This window comes from Cyclopterus lumpus, chromosome 17 (genome assembly GCF_009769545.1).
Source record: "Cyclopterus lumpus isolate fCycLum1 chromosome 17, fCycLum1.pri, whole genome shotgun sequence".
NCBI lineage: Eukaryota > Metazoa > Chordata > Actinopteri > Perciformes > Cyclopteridae > Cyclopterus > Cyclopterus lumpus.
This window is the reverse complement of record NC_046982.1, coordinates 9,704,189-9,726,440: the sequence shown is the minus strand read 5'-3', so window position 1 is coordinate 9,726,440 and position 22,252 is coordinate 9,704,189. Positions and strand designations below refer to the sequence as shown.

Genomic DNA, 22,252 nt, shown 5'->3' with positions numbered 1-22,252 from the left:
ACAGAGGCATTACTACATCAACAGTCCCACAGAGGCATTACTAAATGCAACAGTCCCACAGAGGCATTACTAAATGCAACAGTCCCACAGAGGCATTACTACATCAACAGTCCCACAGAGGCATTACTAAATGCAACAGTCCCACAGAGGCATTACTAAATGCAACAGTCCCACAGAGGCATTACTTAATGCAACAGTCCTACAGAGGCATTACTAAATGCAACAGTCCCACAGAGGCATTACTAAATGCAACAGTCCCACAGAGGCATTACTACATCAACAGTCCCACAGAGGCATTACTAAATGCAACAGTCCCACAGAGGCATTACTAAATGCAACAGTCCCACAGAGGCATTACTACATCAACAGTCCCACAGAGGCATTACTAAATCAACAGCCCTACAATAGTGTTACTAAATGCAACAGTCCTACCAGTCATTTGATAAGATATTGAATGGTAAACAGCACACAAACTGCTTCTGGTATAAAAGATAGCAGCACTGAATAAATAAGGTATCTAATTAGAGACTAACGCTGCCACCATCTGGAATACTTGAGTAAAACAGGAAATGAGAAAAACAAATTCAAAATGGTTTCATCATGAAACAACTGTTAACAGTCAATCTTATCATTATCTTATCATTACTGATTTCTTGATGTTTGGACCTGAAGCTCCAGCCTGTCAGCAATGTCAATGCAAATGCTATTTGTCTGACCTGTAAGAGGATACTTGTTTGTAGATGGTACAACGCTGACCTCTAGTAGCAGAGGGCAAAGACTGCATGCCTCAAAGTGAGTAAACACTGATCCGTTGTTTTTGCAGAAGTTTATTATGGAGGACCATGAGATTTGTTGGTCCTCTTTCTCAGACTAACCATCTCAGAAAGTGGATTTAATAAGTAAATATCTCTAGTAGGTCAACATTATGACAATTTGAGAAAGTAAGACCATTTAAATTTAGTATAATAAGTTGAATACTATTTCAAGGTTGACTTCTAAATATTTTTGTAATACCTTTTTATTGCTGGAGCAGGATGGCTTGGAATGAATTAAACTTTGAGTTGTCATCTAGTTGAAGATACGCATTGAGAATATTCCAATAAACTTACTCTTCAGCTTCTCCAGCTGCAGTGTACTTAAAAAACAGGCAAACAAAAAACAGGCAAATCATGTAGGTGCATCACACATAATAGGTTCTTTCAATCTAGGTCATGTTGTTGAAAAAATATCACCAGGTACACAAGCACACACTTGTGCTCTTTGGGCAGCCAGTGGAAGAGAGCTGCTGGATTGATGGGAAGATCTCATCATCGCGGAGATGTTCTGGATAAACTGCTGAAGTTCGAACATAAATCTAATCTGTTGATTTGTGTACTCTGAGCCCAGGACTCTGGCATACTCCACTCACAGAGAGATACAAAGTCCTTCTATAGTTCATGTAGTTGTTGAGAGAGAGAAGAAAAGCACACACATAACTGATGCATTCTCCAAATCAACTTACCAATTATGCACAAGTTTGTAATACATAATATTATCTTAATGCCAGCTGAAAAAGCCGTCTACAGGGCCAGTAGGGAGTTTGTTGAAGAAATCTGGATGGCCTTCCACTGCACTGCTTTTGTAGAGTTGACCAAGTTCTTGAAAATAGAAGCCAATAGTTGAATTACTAAAACAAAGCCAAACAATCACGGTATTTCTGTAACAGAAAGTAGATAATTTTAATCATTTAAATTATAGCCGAATAAGTATTAACGTGATGAAACATAATACTTAAATTTCCCAACCCCATACTTTTCACATTACTGTTTAGTATCATCTGAATGTATGAGCTGCACTTACCTGTTGACAGTAGAATTATGATAGGACCCTCACTGCTTCAAATTTGGATATCGGATATAAATCATGGAGGGATTATATTGTCCTATAATTAGATAGGTTAGTGCCAAGACACATCTCTTTATAAAACGTGTATATATAATTGTGAGGATCTGCATTGATGCTGAGGTTACACACCTTTATCAATTTGTGTGCAATTTCATGGTATACACAAAAGGGATAGTTGTTGTGGTATGAACTACTGCAGGGAACATAAGAAACTAAATATTAGTGCCAGCATCACACTGAGCAGGGATTTTTTTATAGACAGTGAGTTGATGCAATTAAAGGTAACTAAAATACAAAATACAAAATACCTTTTCTTCTTCAAAATAAAACCACACGAGGAAAAATGAGACAAACGTACTAACGCAAATATTGTGTAATTCAGGCTATTTTACAGCAACACAAATAACATCTTTACCTCAAAAGGGGTATTTTACGATTGTTATGCACTAGACATGGGAGTTTAACGAGTTTATCACGGGGGATGTCATACATGCCTCCTTTATTTTGAAGGGAAAGTTGTCAAAAATAGCTTTAACTTAAAAGTACCTCACGCAGCGCTTCCGTCTTCTTGATACGGAACAAAGTGCATTTTAGTAAATGTATTCCCGTGTCGGGAGCCGGTGATTAAATAAAGGTCATGACATTGTTGTCTTCAGAACCAAGAGAGAAACGGCCTGTTGGCGGAACTAATGTTTCGCAGCGTATGTTCCGACCGAGACTTTATATGAGTGGGACCTTTTGAGGATGTTACTATTCACGTAAACTGTTCGATTTACGCCCTTTCTGAGAGCTGTAAACGTCCATGCTTTCAAGCAGTGAACACAACGACGACGGAACTTGATAAATCGACCGCGGTGGACGTTTCCTCAGTGGAGCCGGTTGTCCGTCACAAGCTAGGTAACGTTAGGTGATTTGACTCGTGATATCCAACAGACAGTCCTCAACGAGAGCATAAACACATCTATTAGCTAACGTTAGCTATTACTAACTATCTTTGATCAAACTGAATAGACACAATCAGTGTTGTCATCACCGTTATTACATACTTAATTTGACTGCGGACCTTAATGGCGAACATGGCGGCGCGGAGGATCACACAGGAAACCTTTGATGCTGCTGTCAAGGAAAACATGGAGGAGTTTGAGATGGATTCTGCCGAGGCGTTGAGGGAGGCTGTGGAGCAGTATGAGTCTCAAGGTAACGTAGCTAGAAAGATCAGTGACTGACAATGAATGAGGGCGAGCCGGTTATGATCTATACTTCAGAATCAGAATGACACGTAAAACATACCACGTGCTTGGTAGCAGTATATCTAGCATTACAACCCTCTTAGTGGCCTTACATAAGTCCACATATACACACCTCTGTACCTTTATGCTGAGTTTAAGATGCTTAAATATTAAATAGTAATTTTATTTTTCATCCCCTAATTAACTTGAATAATTGTCCCCCACCCCACATACAGAGTTAAGCTGCAGTGTGACTGTTTTTAAATAATCCTCTTTGGATAGTTGATATTCTCATCTTGAGATTGTTGTCCACCCTTTCAAAGTGTGCAGATAACACACTCCTACGCACCTGCCCGTCTGAACTTAGTTTTGCATGCTTACTGCATGTTTTATTTTTTGTGCTTGGTATTTTGTGTTATTAACCCCAATCTTATGTGTGGCTGCAGGTGTGAACCTCCGTTATATCGTAAAAGCTGTACCAGTGGTCTCATTTGATGACAAACAAGAGGAGCCAACACACGAGGTCTTAAAGGTAAGTTCTAATTTTTTTGTGAACAGGTGATCGCTGACAGCAAAAGTGTCAAAATCTCACAGCTTTTTTTCCCACTTCTAGGCGTTGGAGTCCCTCCGCACTGGAAAAGATTCTACCGGTTTAAAGGATGTGACGGAGGACCTAAAACGCTTCACTGTGCAATGCTCACTTGGATTTGCCCAGAGGTACCTGGCTGCCCAAAAAGACGCCTACCCCGTCATCCTCTCTTACTGCAAAAAGAGTGTGGAGGAGCAGGAAGCTGTGTTGACTGCACTGACTGCTCTGGCTGTATTGACAGATGGACAGCCAGACTTGATGGATGCAGAGGGCCAAAAGTTCCTTTTGGATGTCCTTAAGAAGCATAAGGCAGATTCCTCTGTTATGCGTGCAGCCATCACCACTGTGCGTCACTGCTGTTTGAAACATGAACAGAACAGGCAGAGTTTGGTAAAAGGGGGCGTCCTGCCTCTTCTGACCGGTGCCATTACACAACACAGTGGATGTGCTGAGCTCATCAAGGTAGCCTCTGCAGCGCTCAGGGTTATGACCTTTGATGATGATGTCCGCGTTACGTTTGGGAATTCTCATGAACACGCCAAGATTATTGTTCTTGAGCACAATGGACTGAAGGTTTTAGTTGACGCTGCGAAAGGTGAGGCCAGCTGATGCCTAGTTTATGTGGGTGTTTAGCATAATAACTTCAACTACTTTTTCTTTTTCTTAGTCAGAGTCTGATTTCATTGATGTCATTTATTTATCTCCTGTGTTCCTCCCTCACAGCTCACTTTGATAATACTTCTGTTCTGAGTGAGCTGTGTGCCACTCTCTCCCGCCTGGCTGTAAGGAATGAGTTCTGTCAAGAGATCTGTGATCTTGGAGGATTGAAGCTCATCATGACGCTGCTGGCGGACAGCTATGAGAAACCGGTAACCAACTTAAAAACAAGGGATTGTGATACAAACTGATTGAAGATGGGTTTCTTAATGCTCACTGAACTGATTTTCTTCTTGCAGGAGTTGGTTCGGCAGGTCCTTAGTGCAATACAAGCTGTCGCAGGAAATGACGATGTGAAAGATGCAGTTGTTGATTCTGGAGGAGTCCAGCTCATTGTCATTGCCATGAACAGACACATGAACAACTCTTCTGTGAGTTGAATATCATACCTACACACTCATTTTCTGTAATTAGGTAGTATTTACCTTTTTTATTTAATATACAAACTTTAATATTGGTTGTTTTAATTAATTTAGTTGGATAACAATTAAGTTGAGTTATAAATAAATTCTGCAAATGTCCTAAGATTGTGTTCACCTTCTGCTGTAGGTGTGTGAGCACGGCTGTGCATGCCTCTCTGTCCTTGCTTTGCGAAAACCCGCCAACTGCAAAGTCATCATGGAAAATGGAGGTGCCTTGGCGGCTGTGCAGGCTATGAAGACACACAAAGATGCAGTAAATGTGCAGGTGATATTAAGTCATTAATAATAATAATTAATATGCTGACTTAAACAAACTGGTACTCTGATAATCTGACACCGCTCTATGTCCCTGTTTTATTTCTTTCTAAACAGAAACAGGCGTGTATGGTCATGAGAAACCTGGTTGGACGTATGAGTGACTTAAGCAAACCGATCTTGGAGATGGGAGCAGAGGCCCTGATAACAGAGGCACTAAAGACCCATCAAGACTGTGGTGATGTGGGTAAAGCAGCCCTCAGAGATCTGGGATGCCAGGTGGAGCTCAAAGAGCTGTGGACTGGCAAACATGGCAGCCTCACCAACTGAAAGTAGAGGACAGCAATCACTCCTTCCTATGAGTTTGCCTGAAATGCAAAGCAAGATAAAATGCTATGTTGGTGTACCTAACCAATAGTTTAAGCAGATGCATCTACCCAGATATACATTTTTGTTTGGAAAAAGCTAGTCCCACATTGTGCTCTTTTGAGGTTGAATAGGTTTTCCTTTTTGTTTTTGACAAGTACAAAAGGTAATTGTAGTCCTGTTGATAGTGTTTTGTTTGCTATTATAATTTTGTACGCAAATGTTATATTGCCCAATTGTATATATGTATCACAGTTATGTTTGAATTTGTATGTTTTGTGCAATGGGTAAATATAAATAAGTGTTTTTGCTTCTATGCAAATAATTTAACTGCACTTTTTGGTGCAAATTCCTTTCCGATGTTGGCGTAGCCACATTTTAACATGTATTTAATGCCTTTATACATTATAGATCAAAATATTTCCATTTGATGTTTGTTACTTTGTATATGCTTTATTTAAAACACTAGAATATCTGATACTTAGACCTACCACAGACACCATTATAGTGTATATTTGGCATAATTAGGATAAAGACTGGTGCATCACCTATGTGGCTGTGTGGCTCTATGATCATCTGACAACTTCACGGACAACAAATAACTCAGGAAAAATGTTACTGAGCCAGTTTGTTGCCAAGTTCACGCCCCTCTAACCGACCTATCCAAACATCCCCCTACTCGTTCAGACTTCATTTCCCAGAATGCCACTGAGCTCGTCCTTGTCAGAATCCAATGTCTCGACGCTGTCACGGGTATCAACGGCAGAAGTCACAGCATGGACGATGCTCGTCAGTTAAAGTCACTTCAGAGCTAATGAATATGATACATGTGTGAAAGGCAGTGCCGTCAACGCGAGGAAACGTTTTTAGAAAGATACACGCGCACCATTAATACTCACAACACTGTTGACCAGAGACACATTTACGGTAATGTAGCAGCGAGCTAACATCTTGCTAACTTGGAAACTGCTTCCGAAGAACCTGCCGGCACCAAAGCATCAGAAAGCTTTGTGCTGATGTCAGATTTGTAAGGTAAGAATGTGACGTTGGTGTTTGTAACTGCTGACAGGTTGGTGGGTCGTAAAGTGGGCAAGTGTCGACATTAGTGGCGAGTGGACCAGAGCATGGCCATTATGTTATGGATGCATATCTAATTCTGGACAAACGTGTATGTATTGTAACTATACCTGTCATTGTAGTTATGCAGTGAAAGTACTCGCACAACTAATCTGAAAACAATAATATTCTACATGCCAAGGAAAATGGTAGCATATAGCACCAGGACACCTCATGATTCAATCAGTCCCCTGGAGCTAAACACACAAGAACACACAAGAAGCCACGGCGGTGTATCTATTTATTTACATTAAGGGCGGCTCTACCTTTCCATTGCTGTGTATAACATGTGAGTGGTATTTTGGATCATAGATTATACATTGGAAACGTCCTGCAGCCAAGCCTGAGGCACATCAAACAGGTTTAGAAGTAAAGAACAAGGAACTAATACAATGCCCTTGACTACACAGCTTTTCAGCAGACCCTCCTTTTACTAACTTGTTACGTCTCTACATCTTGTTCTCCTGACTGTTGCTGTACTCCTTCAATCCTGAGGCTTCTAAGTGGAGTTATGTTATAACATATTCACTATTGAATGGTTCTTGCCTTTGTTTTGAAGCTGGATCAAGTTTATCTTTAGTGAAGTATTACAACTTTCCAATGGGGAACTGTAACATCAAATGGAATAATGTACCGAAAAAGTAAATGAAAATACTATAATCCTTTATTTATATATGACCTATATCACTATTGTTCTCACTTTTATTGCTGTTTTGCTGTTTAGAATAGCATGTATGTATGTACAACACGCATGCTATCTTCTTACGTTTACTTACTGTATATTGTATACATACTTTTGAGTTCTGACTTATTTAAAGTGGTTTGAGCAATGCTTGGCGGTTTATCGTGCACAGTGTGTAATATGAGTGTGTGGGGGTAGAAGGTTGCATGAATAGGTGATTTGTCCAGTAAAATGATTAGCTCATTGTACGGACACTTTTCACCTACAAATCCTCAACTTTGACCTTTCAAGGGATATTTATGGGTGTAACTTACTGTAGCTTGACTTAGCTCAGTGTCTTTATACAGCCTTTAACCGTGTGGTAGTTGGTTAAATGTAACTGGATTTTTTTCGAGGTAACTATTTACTCTAGTTGGGTGTTGTCTTTACAATTTCTTGATAACAGAGATGCCAGTCATCATATAATGACATGACACTTCCTTACTTTGTATCTCCAGGTTTAAACAGGTCTAGACTTGAATTGTTTGGTACTCGCTGCAGCCTGACGAAACCAGCTATATTCCTGAATGCTAAATCTTAATTTGTAGACAGTGTTGGCAATGTCATGGTTGTCACTTCATCCTGACACAGAAGCTTAACCACCAAAATATCTTGTCAATTGTTTTATATTTAGACTTACCTAAAATTGACCTTGTTTTCTCTCTGACCTCTTCCTCTCGTCTGTAGCTCTCAGCAGGTGTTGGTGGCCCTCTTGCGGTGGTTGAATTCATGAGCCCGCTCAGTGACAGCCGTGCATAGTCCTCGGGGATGGGGACTGGAGTACAGGAACAACGGGCAACACTCACGCAGGGAGAAGGGAGCTATGAGGTGACATTTATAGACATGATACTTCCTTTTTTCTTTTCCAAGTTCCTTTTTTATCTGTAAATGTTATTCAGCTGTCTCATTTAGAGACCTGAAACATTGATCAACGTGAGCAATTACCATATTATTGTGGAGAAAAAACAAAAGTGTCATTATCTTTTTCTCTTCAATGGCAGAATTATTGTGGCATCCGAATGCCATTTCAGTGTTTTATCTACTGTATGTGCTGCCTGAAATTCTTACAGCTGTATTGCATGTGAAAGAGGTGAGAATTTGATTCAGATGTGATCTATTATCCTTACATTTACTCCCAAGTTAATGATCAACAGCATCTCAAACACAACTTGGTTCACACAAGGAGGCAGTTTTTACAGGATTCACTCTGTTGGTGTTGACGACCCTGAATGTGATTCCTCCGTAACTATGCAGGGCCTCAAGCACACTCGGTCTGTCCTCAACTCGCTCTTCTCTGGGGCTTTAGCAGGGGCTTTGGCCAAGACAGCTGTCGCCCCATTGGACAGGACTAAAATCATCTTCCAAGGCAAGTTGAATTCTCAGCTGACATTAAACTGGAAAGTGTTTTTTAATTTGAAATGACCCACATAAATGCCATGGAATTATATCTGGAACTAATGGTATGTTTGTGATATATTTATATCAATGAGAATATTATAAAATAAGTGATGACTTACAGAAAAACTGGACATTTATATTGCTCATGTGTTTTGTTTTCTAGTGTCTTCAGCAAGATTCTCTGCCAAGGTAAGTTTGATCACTTTTTTTATGTCAGTTTCTTGGTAAAACAACGGTGATTCTCATTCATAACAAGAGATTATTTCACACCTGTTGCAGTTAACATGAGCCACAATTTAAAGTTTAATTCACAGTTAAAATGAACTTGCATACAAATTACATGCAATGTTTATTTAGTAACATATTAGTTGTAAGTCTGACTGTTGAAGAGTTATTTCAAATGAAGAAGACAAGACAAAAATAAATGATCATCAATCATGAGCATGTATGTGTTCATGTGTTCACATTACAGGAAGCCTACAGGTTGATCTACCGCACCTACCTGAAGAATGGCTTCCTCAGTCTGTGGAGGGGCAACTCGGCCACCATGGTGCGAGTCATCCCATACGCTGCCATCCAGTTTTGTGCACACGAGCAGTACAAGGAACTGTTGGGAGGCTACTATGGCTTTCAGGGGAAGTAAGTGTCAGTTTATACTGGTAGACCTACTACTCAGGTCTGTTGGCTCATCTAATGACTTTTATCTTGACTGATCTTGTGGCGTAATACAAAATCTGTGAGGCTAATACACACAATTGTTTTTCTCTGTGTTCCAGCGTCCTTCCTCCATTTCCACGGTTATTGGCTGGGTCTATGGCGGGTACCACGGCAGCCATGGTGACCTATCCTCTGGACATGGTGCGAGCTCGGATGGCTGTAACACCAAAGGAAATGTAAGATCATCTTTAACTACCAATAGACAGTCATCAGTGGGTTTGGATGGCTTATCAAAAGACACCATATTGCAGAGCAATTCATTAAGACAATTGATATAGTACAACTTTGGAACAACTGCAGTAAATATTTCTATCAGGTGTCAGATCTCGGAGGGATGATGCGCTTGTTCAAGGCGCTGATTATTAGTAAATATTCATTACTAAAGACTTGATAGGTGGTCTGAAAAAAAAACAATTGGTTGAGTGAAACAACCAAATTACTTGTCTGTTTTAATGGATACTTGTATACACCACACAGTCATCTGAGGTAGTGTGTGCTCCTGTTTAGCCTTGAATGGACTTTACACTATGTTTCTCACCAAGTTTCATGCTAATAGGTTTTGTTTTTTGTTTTTTACTTTTAGGTACAGTAACATCCTGCACGTGTTTGTGCGGATATCCCGAGAAGAAGGCCTGAAGACATTGTTTCGAGGCTTTACTCCCACCATGCTGGGTGTTATTCCCTATGCTGGTCTCAGCTTCTTTACCTATGAAACACTGAAGAAATTACATTTAGGTAACTTTCATGTCTACATGTAGCCCCCCTTTTTTTCTCGCAACTAATGGTAATGTTGAATATATTAGGGCTGCACCTAACAATTACTTATTCATCAATTGATCTAATGCTAATTTTGTGTTGAATGTTACGTTGCCATAACAGCAGCGGTGCAGGCATTTCTTTTAACATTGGGGCGATGAAGAAATATTTAGTAAGATCAATTTGAAGTGACTACTACCACGTTTTGATAATCCTAATATATCCTGCGTTGGTGAGTTGTCTTGCTGCCACCGATGTCTTTCAGAAGCCATTTCCAATTTGCAGAGTTTATAGAGCATCACTTTGTTGCGTCTCACATTTCACATTGTGTGGATCGAGGACTTGGGCGAGGTTTTATAGCTGCAGCTTGTTCTCCGAGGGAATGCATCTTGGACCAGGCGCAGCCATTCTAGTGACGCTCAAACAGACGTTGTGAAAATGTACATATTTTTTTAATCGATGACGTTGATTATGTCGCCTCAGCCCAAGTATATTTACTATGACACTTCTTAACATCCTCCTCTCCCATGTAGAGCGCAGTGGGCGCCCCCAGCCCTACTCGTATGAACGTCTGGCGTTTGGAGCCTGTGCAGGACTTCTTGGCCAGTCGGCGTCTTATCCTCTGGATGTTGTACGACGTCGTATGCAGACTGCAGGAGTCACAGGTCACACGTACGGCACCATCCTGGGCACCATGAAGGAGATTGTATCTGAGGAAGGGGTCATCCGTGGACTCTACAAAGGTCTCAGTATGAACTGGGTCAAAGGGCCCGTTGCAGTGGGGATCAGCTTCACCACCTTTGACATGACGCAGATCCTCTTGAGGAAACTGCATCAGATACGGCTCGGTAATAACGATACCGAGAGAGGGAAACGGGGATAGTGGGATGACGAGTTCCCCTCACACCCTCCGAACAGAAAGGAAGGACAGAGTAACAATTCTGTGTTGCTGGATCAAACCAAACACACACAGGCTCAGGATGCGGGATTTTAATGTATTCTCTCGCTCTATCGGTGTGCAGTGTGGGATGTACAGTCCCTGTAGGCGTGAGGTATGTTGAATGGTACAGAGTACCTGTACACACTGTTGTCATGTACAGCTCGGTGCAATATGCTCAGTGATTTTCTGTGTGGTTGTGTGTGCACGTAATATATAAAACGCATTTGTTCTCGTGGACCAGGCCTGTGAGTGTCAGTCAGAGAGTTTGGAGGTTGGTACACACTCTGAGGTCTCTCCTGCCTTGTGTGTCTGCTTAAAACTGACACCTTCCAGTGTAACGCAGGAAGCCACTCATTTCTAAGTAACATTTTAAGATGCATTTGATTTAATAACAGTAAAATATGCCCCCTTGAGATTTAGTTTAGTCACAAGTGAGTTTATTATTGTAGAAATTATTCCAAAGGTTTGTATATGAGCTTGTTGCAGATTATATGATATTAGTGGTGTTTGTATATTAAAGCACATAAGTTCTCAGAGTACGACTTTGGAGCAAAAATCGTGTCTAGTACAGAGGTAACAGCATTGTTTTGTTCAAATTGAATATATTGAAATCAATATGAGTCCAGTATCTATAATTGGAGCTCCTGAAGATTGAATTCACATACTTTTATTTGTAGTTCAGCTCCCGTGAGGACTGCAGACTAATGCGCTAGATTTTATGCCAGTGCCAACAAATATGAAGTACAAAGAATGCTCAAATAATTTAGTTTGTCTTCACTGATAATTGGCCTTTCGAAAATAGTGTAATTTGCGATGGCAAGTTTCGTTGTTTGTGTGGTTTGATACAAATGCAGACAGATATCTGTACGAGACGCGAGTACTAGTTGAAAATAACCTCTTTGGACATGCAGTGCCATGTTATGCACATAAAGTAAGTTGATTGGTATTTTTCCAAATTTGAGATCATATACACTGATTTGACGTTGTGTGAGAGGTGTTGCTTTATCTCTGGTAATCTCACAGCTGTTTTGGTTTGGATTTAAATATTGAAATGAGTTTATTATTTTCTGTCTAATTCCAGTAATTCACTGGTCATGGACAAGACGGACACATATAAGTATTTAAATGTCGTCTTCCATTTGCTGTTGTTTTGCAGCATTAAAACATTGTAGAGCTGTGCCGGTATTTACTCATGAATTAGCTTGACATGAAAATATGCACACACCTCGTGACGAAATAATTTCAGCACATAATTAAATGTTCATGACATTCCTTCATGTCATGGTTCATGTGGAGAAGGGTCGAAAACGGGTCTGTGTGCACAGTTTTCAGTTGACTGTATCTGAGACCGTTTCAACAGTATTGGGGCAGAGGGCTCCCAGTCATTGAAGAGCGTCAATAGTTTCTATTCCTAGACCACATACCGAGGGAGGAGGGTTGAGCTGAGGGAGCAGCTGGGGGGAGCAGAGTGCAGGAAAGTGTCCAGAGAGGAGCGCGGGACGTTATCCTGGACTATGTGTAACGATCTCCACTGAAACTCAAGTTGGTTCGTTAGTTAATTTACTCAAAAAAACTGAAGTAATGGTATTTCAATTTATATTTTTCACTGTGCGGCTCACTAATATTTTGTCACTGTTGGTTAATCTGTACATTTGATAAATTATCTGACAAATTGCCTGTCATAGTTTAAGTAATTTCTTAACATTGATAACTACGTTTACTGACCAGCAGACAGACGACCCAAAAGGTTCACTGCTGTAGAAAAGCAACATTTAGCGTTTGAGAATCTCTAATCAGCGAATATTTTGTGAGATCACTACTCAAATTGGATAATTATTTTTCCCATTAACTAATCAATATATATTTTTTAAACTTGATACTGTTTTTGCTCCAATCCCACAACAATACATTTTTATTTTGTATTCGTTACTTTAAAGACACTAGATAAGTGTTTTGCTTGAAGTGCGTCAACTACTGTGCAAAACCCAAAACAGGAACATGATGCTAGTCTTCGGTCGAACAGGTTCCTAACTGAGTGAAATTAATATTTCTTGCCTTTTCCTTGATGGTCCTATTGAGTTGCTATCGTAGGCTCTGAGGAAAACGATCTTGTTGTGTTTGTGATGGCAGCAACAACGATAATAGCCTACAAGTTGTCTATTGCCACTTTAATATAAACCTTTTTTCCATCTAACAAGAGGCCAAATGTCTAAAATGTCAAATATGTTAAACACAAGCAGTATAAAACATACAACGTTGGCATTTAATTTGCACAAAGCTTTGGGTCGGTACCAAAAAACTATTTGATGCCCAGCCCTCTACTGGAAAGGCTACTTCACTTTGCCCTCATTCAGTCAAGTCGACCCTCCCCTGACCTGCCTGTCTGACCGTCATCATTGTATCTGCCTCTTCATGGATGCTGTGATTGTTTTCTTCATTGTTCAGTAAATCAGCGCTGTTCAAATAAGCAGATTTGTTGAAAACTCTTAAGCCCTGAGATGAGGGAAACTAGGTTTTCATCCTCAGAAAGAGAGCTGACTTAAACTCGGTAACACAGTTTTTGTCCAAACTCTGATCAACTGTTCAGGACCCGAAAACTCAGTTCCCCATCTCAGGCTTCATCAACTCAGAGTTCATGTTTAGGCTCAGAGTTTGTTAAACCTGTTTTCTGAAACACAGACGGCTACGACTCTAATCAAACAGCGGTGATGCATTCTTGTTCACAGCCGATGCCAGTGGAGTCTTTTAATATCTGTGTGTTATCTTTATCCCTTTGTTAGCAGGTGAGAAATTATCGTGGCTGAAGTTTGATCACTGACGGCTTGAAACCTGCACATGTTCTGCAAGAATGCTGTAATGTAGAAAGTATACAGTAACTGAAAGCTGAATGATGGGTAGCTACTGACTCTCAAGTGCCTAGCAAAGAATAGTAACGTTTGTACTATGACTGAGCTACTTCTACTAACCTTTTTGAAGGTTGCTTCCATTTTCTAGCCTTTGCTATGAAGTTACACATATTTAAGGGGCAGAAGATGGTGTGGAGATTGTTAGACCTCTGTGACTAAATGTATTACTCAAGGTCCAGTTTTTATGTGAATTTTGTAAAACGTATAAACTGCCAGGCAGTGTACTGCTGTCTCGGGAGATATGCATGAACCGTGGCTCGAACCATCCATTCCAACCAGTCTCAGTAATATTTATCCTGATTTCAATTGGAAGCGCATTGTTATGTCATCATCTCCCGATAGATCAAGGGAAGCAGGTTAATGCATAATGAAATACAATGATAAGGAAAGTAACAACAAGCTTGGAAAAACCCCAGACAATCATGAAATGCCAAAAAAAGTTTTAATTTTGGAAGAAAAGTACATTTTATGTTGAGTACCTGACCGTGGCCTAATGATGAAGAATACTGAATCAATACAACAACAACTAAAACAATTGGAAACAAGATGGGATTAAAGTGCTCTTGTAAAAGCAAATGTGATTGTTTTAGCCCTGTGTGGGTAATCCTCCATCGACATGCAGATATACGGTGTTACACGTTCCAACAGATCATCTTGTTTTGTTTTTGTTTCAGTGCAGCAGCGTTAAGACGCTGTGTTGTAAATCCTAGTGATTTGTGCCAACTGAATGTAAACCTAGCTACTAATATCACACCTTGTGTTTAATCTCTATCGATGATGTATCGATGATGTATCTTAAATATCAAATATCAAATTCCAAAAATAAAAGTGGATGTTAACAACAGACTGATCCTTGTTATTATTTCACTGTTTTACTTCTGTGCCTGAATGATGCCTTTTTAGTTCTTGTGGATTAAAAATGTAGAATATCTTTATTAAAAATTGAACACAATTTCCAGTGTGGTATTTGACATTAACGCTCAACATTCGGACTTGTCCATTATTTCATTATTTTGATTTAAAATAAAGATTGTTTATTGTATTGTAGATTAAATGTCAATTATGAAACAATGAAGGCATTACGTAAACAAGTGACATATAACATTTAAATAACGCCTGAAGCATATTTATCACACATACACATTTTCTATTAATTATAAGCTTGTTAAGTGGCCTGTTAATAATAGTGTAGTGACACAGAACATGAATACCTAAATTAGAGATTAATATATAAATAAATATATAAATATATTTATGAAAACTTATAAATACATTTGGAATATAGTTTAAAAAGTATAAATAATAAATGTGGACAAAAATAATTGAATACATGCATATGGATCTATAAATAAATAAGTAAATTAATGTAAAAATGAATAAGGATATACTGTTAAATAAAAAAATATATAATATAATGATATAAATAAATAAATACATACAGTAAAATTGGAACATTCATTATTCATTTATTTATTCATGGCAACATTTTTTATTTATTTTCAATTTCTCATGCTCATTTTTTTGTTTATCTAATCAATTTCTCGGGTCACTTTAGAAAAAAAATGTCTTTGTTTAGGCCGAAGACACATGGTATGTAATGATATCTAGTGGCCACTGGAGGACGCTGCCTCCCCATGAATGGATGAAGTCCTTCAGCTGTAGTTTCCCAGGTGACCGCTAGGTGAAGCTACAGGACCGCGCCGGGGGCCAAAGGGAAGGTGAGCTGGGTCAAATGGTGCTTCTTCGCTGCCGCAGGCCCTGCTGAAGCGTTGAACTTGACCGTGAACGCAACATAGGAACCCAAGGAATAAACTGAGCAAAATGTAAACAATAATAATTAGTTAAAATGACTGGTATTATTAAATATATATGTTGTTAGAGATTTGATTTAAATGTAATACTATTATGGAGAAAGGAAGGAATCCACATGTTATTCATGAACGGGTTTTTTTACTATATGTTTGTGTTAATTGAGCTGCTGTTTAAATGAGATTAATTATTTCGTTTGGTCTGGGTTTTCTTCTTGAACTGGACAAGGAGCTCGGACCACACTCTTTGTGCACAGATTTCTGGGAACGTGGGGGAAAATGCACCAGAAGAAAAGAGCTAGAGGGAAGATAGAGGACTAATTAGAGAGTGAAGGAGGGAGGGATGGACGGAGGCTGTCGGAGGACATGGTTGCTATAGATACTTGGCATGATGCCAGGTGGAGGCAGCGCCAATTTACATTTATTCAGATGATGGTTGCTTTCTCTCTCTCTCTCTCTCTCTGAAATAAAAGCAGCAAAACAGACGTCTCTTCCATTTCAAATGGATTCTAACTCAATTTCCTTTTAATTTGAATGCAAAACCCAGTGAAAACTGCTTTAAAAATATATACAGAAGTTGATATAGACATAGAGTACATTTGGTATTCTGATTGTGCCACAAAACAAAATGTTCTGCCAAAAAACCCAGATGCTTTTTGCCCATGTTAGATTGTATTCGATTTTGAAGTTGAAAGATGTAAAGCCAAATGATTGCTTGTTTTTTTTAAAAATCTAACCATTTGTCTCTTATTGATTGAAAATACAAAAAATACAATTATGCACTGTACTTTAGGCCTGTGGATAGTTTCATGTAGGGCTGAATTGCTTCCTTAAGTTTAGCTCCAAAAATAAAATGTAATGATGCATTACTTTTAGATAAAAAGTTAATTAAACTAACTAAAAGAAAAATAGAGCAGTTTTTATTGTAATCTTTCCCATTGTAGTATATTTAATATTAAAACTAGGGATAGGGTTAGCAGATATTTCCTATTCTTCGAGGAGTGTGGCCTGTACAGCTTAGCTCGTTAGCTTTTCTTGGGCCTTGGAACTAATAGATCATTATTTATTTTTATGAATACAACTGAATTGGCATGAACACCATCAACAGCATCAAAATCTGAAGAAAATAAAACATTGATTAATAAGATTAATAATAGTTTTGGGGTTGGTAAAGGTGTAGTTGAAAATGGTTTAATTTCACTTAATAAATACATTTAGTTGGAATTTTCCTATCTCTTGTTGTCTTAATTGTGTTTTTTTGTTAGAAAAATTATAATATCCCTGTTTTTAATTTTCCAATAATAAATGATAGTCAGACCGTGAACTAATTTAATAGAAGCAACGAATGTACATTTCTAAAAACAGGAAACGGAGATAACACTTTTTCGTTCTTTAATTATGTAAATGTGAGAGCATTGTGTCAAAGTCAAGAATTCCATATAATTATATAATTAGAAAACTAAAAAAATTCACGGGAGAAAAATGTCAAAGTCAATGTTCACTTTATAGAGCACATATTTACACAGTACACAGTTTCAACAAAAGACGAGACATATTATGAAGTGATCGATTTAAAAACCCGATCCAATGACTTTTCCACAACGGGATTAACTAAGGTAGTAAAACCCAAAATCAGATCAATTAGCATCATCATTAATATATTTAGAGAAATAAAATCACTTTAATTACAATACATTTTAATATATAATTTATTAACCCACAAAATACACATGCAGTTGAACTTTAAAAACACAACAATCTATTTCAAAGTCTCTCTTTGTCAGTGACTATTCCTCAGATTTGAAGATGTAGGGGTTCACCTTTACGTGTGTTTGTGTGTAAGTTTAGAAGCAAAGTAGACACTGTCTATCACAACATATTTTGTGTCAGAAGCTTTATTCAGTCAGCAGAAAATCATCATAAAGTGTTTAAATTGGTCCGGTCCAATCTGAATCTGGATCAGTTGAGTCAAGTTCTTCAGCCAAACAATTCACCGATCTGCAGAGAAACAAAAAGACAGAGGAGATTAGTGACAGAATAAAATACAAATACAAGATACACCTGTACTCAAGCTTTCACAGTCATGAATAAGAGTCACGTCACAGGACTGACGCAGCAGTTTTGGACTAAGATAGAAAAAAAGAGATTTGAGGAGGGAGCAGAGATACAGAAGGGACTCCCTCCTCATGACTACTAATATCTGTCTGTGCTGGACTCGACCTGTGTTGGAGTTGACCTCTAAAGCCTGGAGTATCGAGAGGACACAGAGAACCCCACAACTATGCCCGAGGGAAAAGACACACACACACACACACACACACACACACACACACACACACACACACACACACACACACACGCACACACACACACACACACAAACCAGACACACTTCTGCTGTCTGGTTTTGCAATGTCATGACTGAACAAGATAATGATCCCACCAGCCCAGATAAGGGATTTAATCCTAATTTGTCCAGATTTTAGATAAATGAAAGAGGACCAAACCAACCGTCTTTGAATTTGGACTTCCTTAAATAGCTCCAAGTTCATGGTTTTTAATGGCTTCTTATTTCTATTAATGCTCCAGAAGGGTGTGTGGGAGGTGAGGAGGCAGAAGAGGGTTAGTCATGATTGAGGAGATCACAGCTCGACCGCACCCCCCGGATGGATATCAGGGTTTCAGACATTGGGCAATTATGAGGGGCCTTCCCGAGCCTGTAGGGCTCTATGGGCTCCTCTGCTGCCCACACGGTCCCAACAACCTGCTAATGTATGCAGAGGGTCCTGTCTCCACACCACACACACTCTCTAGCACACAGAGAAACTTGCAAAGAGTGCAAAATTATAATGCGTAATTATTCATTCTCTGACTATATAATCTTTAAATAACTAGCACTTTTCATATCTATGTGAGAAAAAAGAGACTTTAACGCCTTCTGGAGAACACGCACAGCGAGATGCTCCATCAAAATAAAAACCCTATTCAGGCGTCTTCTTGCCTTCAATAAAAAGCATTAAAAGGTGACAGTAATGTTGTTTTGTATACTTGTATATTTTGTATAGTGTCTGAGGTGTTTTACAAGTCAGGACTACGATGACAGATACACGCGAGACAGCCGAAAACATTTGGTGAATGAAACCTGATGGTGTTGTGTTGAGTGACATGTTTTTATTTTGATGTCCTCGATTTATCCAAACTGTATTTCAATCAGAGCTGTAGACTAGGCATCATGGTTTACTTGACGCTTGGGTCCAGAAAGACTCGGCTTGCTTTGAGGCTTCATAACAAAAGCATCCGCGTCTCAAGTTTGACAGTTTCGACAGGTCAGCTGTGTCATTGTCATAATCAGCAATAAGAGACCCGAGAGGCCACTTGACCTATTGTCTTTCAGCAAGAACATGAAATGTTTGCTGTGGCGGGACTGTTTGGGACGAGCACTCTGATTTGAACCGTTTTCAGAGACAGAGAACTGACTGTCCACCAAACTCTTCCTCTCATCCACTCGTCGAGGTCGGTTGGATTTTCATAGTAACGAGGTCCAGAGAAAGTGTGTGAAAGAGTTGGAGAAGTATAGGAGAGGCAAAAAAGCTTGAATTTGTGAATTTGGGGGAGTCTACAGGACTTTAACCCCCTCCCCAACAAACACACTCTTATGCTGAATCTGTATCTGTCCAACAAAGACGTCCCCACAGCCACCTCATTATAAATACATGTCATTGGATCACAGCTCGTCTGAATCCCTGAGTCTGCTGCGCTCTAAGTGGCCGTGACTGAGCCCTGAATGGGTGGCCGAGCGACAGCTATGCCAATACAGCCAACAGCGTGTGTGTGTGTGTGTGTGTGTGTGTGTGTGTGTGTGTGTGTGTGAGAGTGCAGAGACGACCACAGCAACCAGCCTATGGGAATGAAAGCCTCACAGCAGGACAAGGTCAGAGGTCAGGCTGTCTGTTACATACACATGTATACACACCCACCCACACACACACACACACACACACGCACACACACACACGCAGCTTTCTGGATATTTGCGATAAGAAGTGATGAAATTATGATGAAAATAGTTTTGAATTCAGTGTGAGTGTGGTAACAGTTTACTGCTGCATGTGTGAAGCAGGTTCACTTAAATCTGGGGCAATAAGTTTTCTGCTGCCTCAACAACAAAGCCTCACGAATCCAGTCCTGGCTCACTTAGAAGGAGGGAACAAGGTGTGCATGTGTATATTTGTGTAAATTGTGTGAGTGTGTGTATGTGTGTTAAAGGAGCTCATCCTATCTCATTTTGCAGGGGAAAGTGTCTCTATCCCTCTGGAACCACAAACCAGGCCACAGTGTTGTACTCTCATTTCTCCTCCTCTGTCAGCCTCTTTCTCTCTCACTGACTCTCTATGTCTCTCTCCCTCCCTCTGCCTCTCTCTTTTTCCACTATAAAGGCTTCTATTTCTGAGTCAAAGCTTGCATTTCTCTACGGATATAACAATTTTTTCCTCATCGACTTTCTACTGAAGTTTTGAACCCCCAGAGATATGACCTGGTCTCGACTGGAAATCAACTATTAAAAGAATAACTAGTGAGTATGTTAAATATCCACACCGAATTATCTTTATTAGACAAAATAATTATATGATACAAGAAAGAAGCTCTGCTCCTCAATTTAATTACACGAGTGAATGACTGGTGAGTGCTCTGAACCTCTATGTGTTTTATTCTATCACTCTGTGTTCTGTGTGCGTCGTAAAGCAGACGTGGGTGTGTATGTGTACATGTGTTTATCATGGGCAGACTGTTGGAAGCATCCTGGGCTCATTAATGCAGCACTGCAACAATAAGCAGAGAACGCCATGGCGGCTGCCCATGATAATCATCTCTGCTGGGCCGCCACCTTCCAGCACTTTTGCCTCTATATGTGTCTCCTCCCCCCTCACTCAGCGAGGACCCTGAATAGCTGCCTGCACACAGTTCCTGATGGCAAACGGAGACGTCACAGCAGTGTTGTGGGGAACAGTCTCCCATCTGCCTGTTTCCATTTAATTTACATCACGCAAAGTATATTTAATGAGCTTGAGAACGGATTTTAATAAAAGCAATAATATTTCATTAATTTGTTAATTGAATAGATTTGTAGAATAAATATTAAATATTTCAATAAATGTAACTATTTCATACGTTCTGTATGAAATAGTCTTAAAACAACAATACAAATAAATGCTATAATTGTATCAGATTTGGTTGGGTTACAGAGAAACCTGTAAAATACTGTAACAGCATACTGAATGTATCTCCTCGGTAACTTCTTTTAAACCAGTGCATGTTGCGAGCTTAGTTGGTCTTTTGAACTGTCAAAGTTCTGCCAAGTAATCATTGCAAATACAGTATAAATAACGGTGAAATTTCAATTTAAGGTGCAAGTTATTCTTGCAAAGCCCTTTTCATCTCAAAAATAGGCTAAAGAGACGGGACAGGTCAATGTTAAGTAACACAAGTCAAGATAAAACCCAAATCTGCTGCAGAGTACAGGAGTCTGAGTCCTGTATAGCATATGGTCCTTTACTGTGAGAGATCTGAGACATAATGAGACAAGGCGACTGAGAGAGAAAACACAATGAGGAAAAATTGAGAAATGGAGAATAATGGAAAGTATGCAAGACAAAAAACAAGAGAACGAGGAACAAAGAGAGATGTGAGTCTCAAAAAACGTGTCAATGCCGGGCTTCCTTTAGGCATGAGTGAGAGACTATGAGGCCTGGTGGTGTGTGAATGGTTTGGCAACGCACACACACACACACACACACACACACACACACACACACACACACACACACACACACACACACACACACACACACTCCCCACTGAGCCAGAGCCTGTGCCAGTGAGACAGGTCTATGGGTCTATTGAGGGGACTGGGAGGGAGCTGTCCCTTTCTGTAGAGCTAATGAAGCCTGCACCCACAGGCATAAAGGAGTGGAGAGAGTTAGCACTGCACTCCTTCACCCATTCACCCACTTCCTTCCCTTACACAGCTCCTGATGAGGTAATGCTTTCCCTCTTAAAGGGACACCATAAGTAATGCACCTTGAAACATGCAGCTTTACACGATTACAGGAGACGTCATGAATAAATTGTTTTTATGCGCAATCCTCTGCTCAGGAAACTGGATCCGATCTAATGACAGGAATCTAACCAAGCTGTCTCCAGCATTGTGGAAAGAAAGCTGTTTAAATACTGTATGTTTTAAGTATATGGCTGGAATTATTTTCTATTTTCCTTATTGTCAACAAACAAATCCCATGAAAAGATCCAATCTAACTGCGTTAGTTGGTTTCTGGTTGCATTATGTTCCATAGTGCCTTAAGCCCAAGCCTGTTTGTTCCTCCTGAAGATGTAAATGAGTCACAAATATATTGTTTCATTAAAAAAAGGTA

The 22,252-nt window shown here is 39.6% G+C and overlaps 2 protein-coding genes across 2 annotated transcripts; both read left to right on the top strand.

Moving 5' to 3' along the window:
• Nucleotides 1-2,466: 2,466 nt before the first annotated feature.
• armc6 (armadillo repeat containing 6) lies at nucleotides 2,467-6,013 on the top strand. The gene is made up of 7 exons (XM_034555147.1): nucleotides 2,467-3,081; nucleotides 3,560-3,645; nucleotides 3,727-4,297; nucleotides 4,426-4,571; nucleotides 4,659-4,790; nucleotides 4,969-5,106; nucleotides 5,214-6,013. The coding sequence occupies exons 1-7, from the start codon at nucleotides 2,952-2,954 to the stop codon at nucleotides 5,424-5,426; spliced, it is 1,416 nt and encodes a 471-aa protein (XP_034411038.1). The 5' UTR covers nucleotides 2,467-2,951; the 3' UTR covers nucleotides 5,427-6,013.
• A 163-nt stretch (nucleotides 6,014-6,176) lies between these two features.
• Nucleotides 6,177-14,862, top strand: LOC117746191 (mitochondrial coenzyme A transporter SLC25A42-like). The gene is made up of 8 exons (XM_034555148.1): nucleotides 6,177-6,494; nucleotides 7,987-8,127; nucleotides 8,554-8,665; nucleotides 8,861-8,886; nucleotides 9,170-9,336; nucleotides 9,474-9,590; nucleotides 9,998-10,149; nucleotides 10,704-14,862. Exons 2-8 carry the CDS (start codon nucleotides 8,068-8,070, stop codon nucleotides 11,051-11,053), a joined length of 984 nt encoding a protein of 327 aa, XP_034411039.1. The 5' UTR covers nucleotides 6,177-6,494; nucleotides 7,987-8,067; the 3' UTR covers nucleotides 11,054-14,862.
• The last annotated feature ends 7,390 nt before the right edge of the window (nucleotides 14,863-22,252 follow it).

Bases quoted from the DNA above. Each gene is read 5' to 3' on its own strand.
- LOC117746191 (XM_034555148.1), top strand. From the start codon at position 8,068: ATGGGGACTGGAGTACAGGAACAACGGGCAACACTCACGCAGGGAGAA. The intron at 8,887-9,169 runs GTAAGTTTGATC...TTCACATTACAG, and splicing joins CAGCAAGATTCTCTGCCAAG to GAAGCCTACAGGTTGATCTA. The intron at 9,337-9,473 runs GTAAGTGTCAGT...TCTGTGTTCCAG, and splicing joins TACTATGGCTTTCAGGGGAA to CGTCCTTCCTCCATTTCCAC.
- armc6 (XM_034555147.1), top strand. From the start codon at position 2,952: ATGGCGAACATGGCGGCGCGGAGGATCACACAGGAAACCTTTGATGCT. The intron at 3,082-3,559 runs GTAACGTAGCTA...GTGTGGCTGCAG, and splicing joins GGAGCAGTATGAGTCTCAAG to GTGTGAACCTCCGTTATATC. The intron at 4,298-4,425 runs GTGAGGCCAGCT...CCTCCCTCACAG, and splicing joins TTTAGTTGACGCTGCGAAAG to CTCACTTTGATAATACTTCT.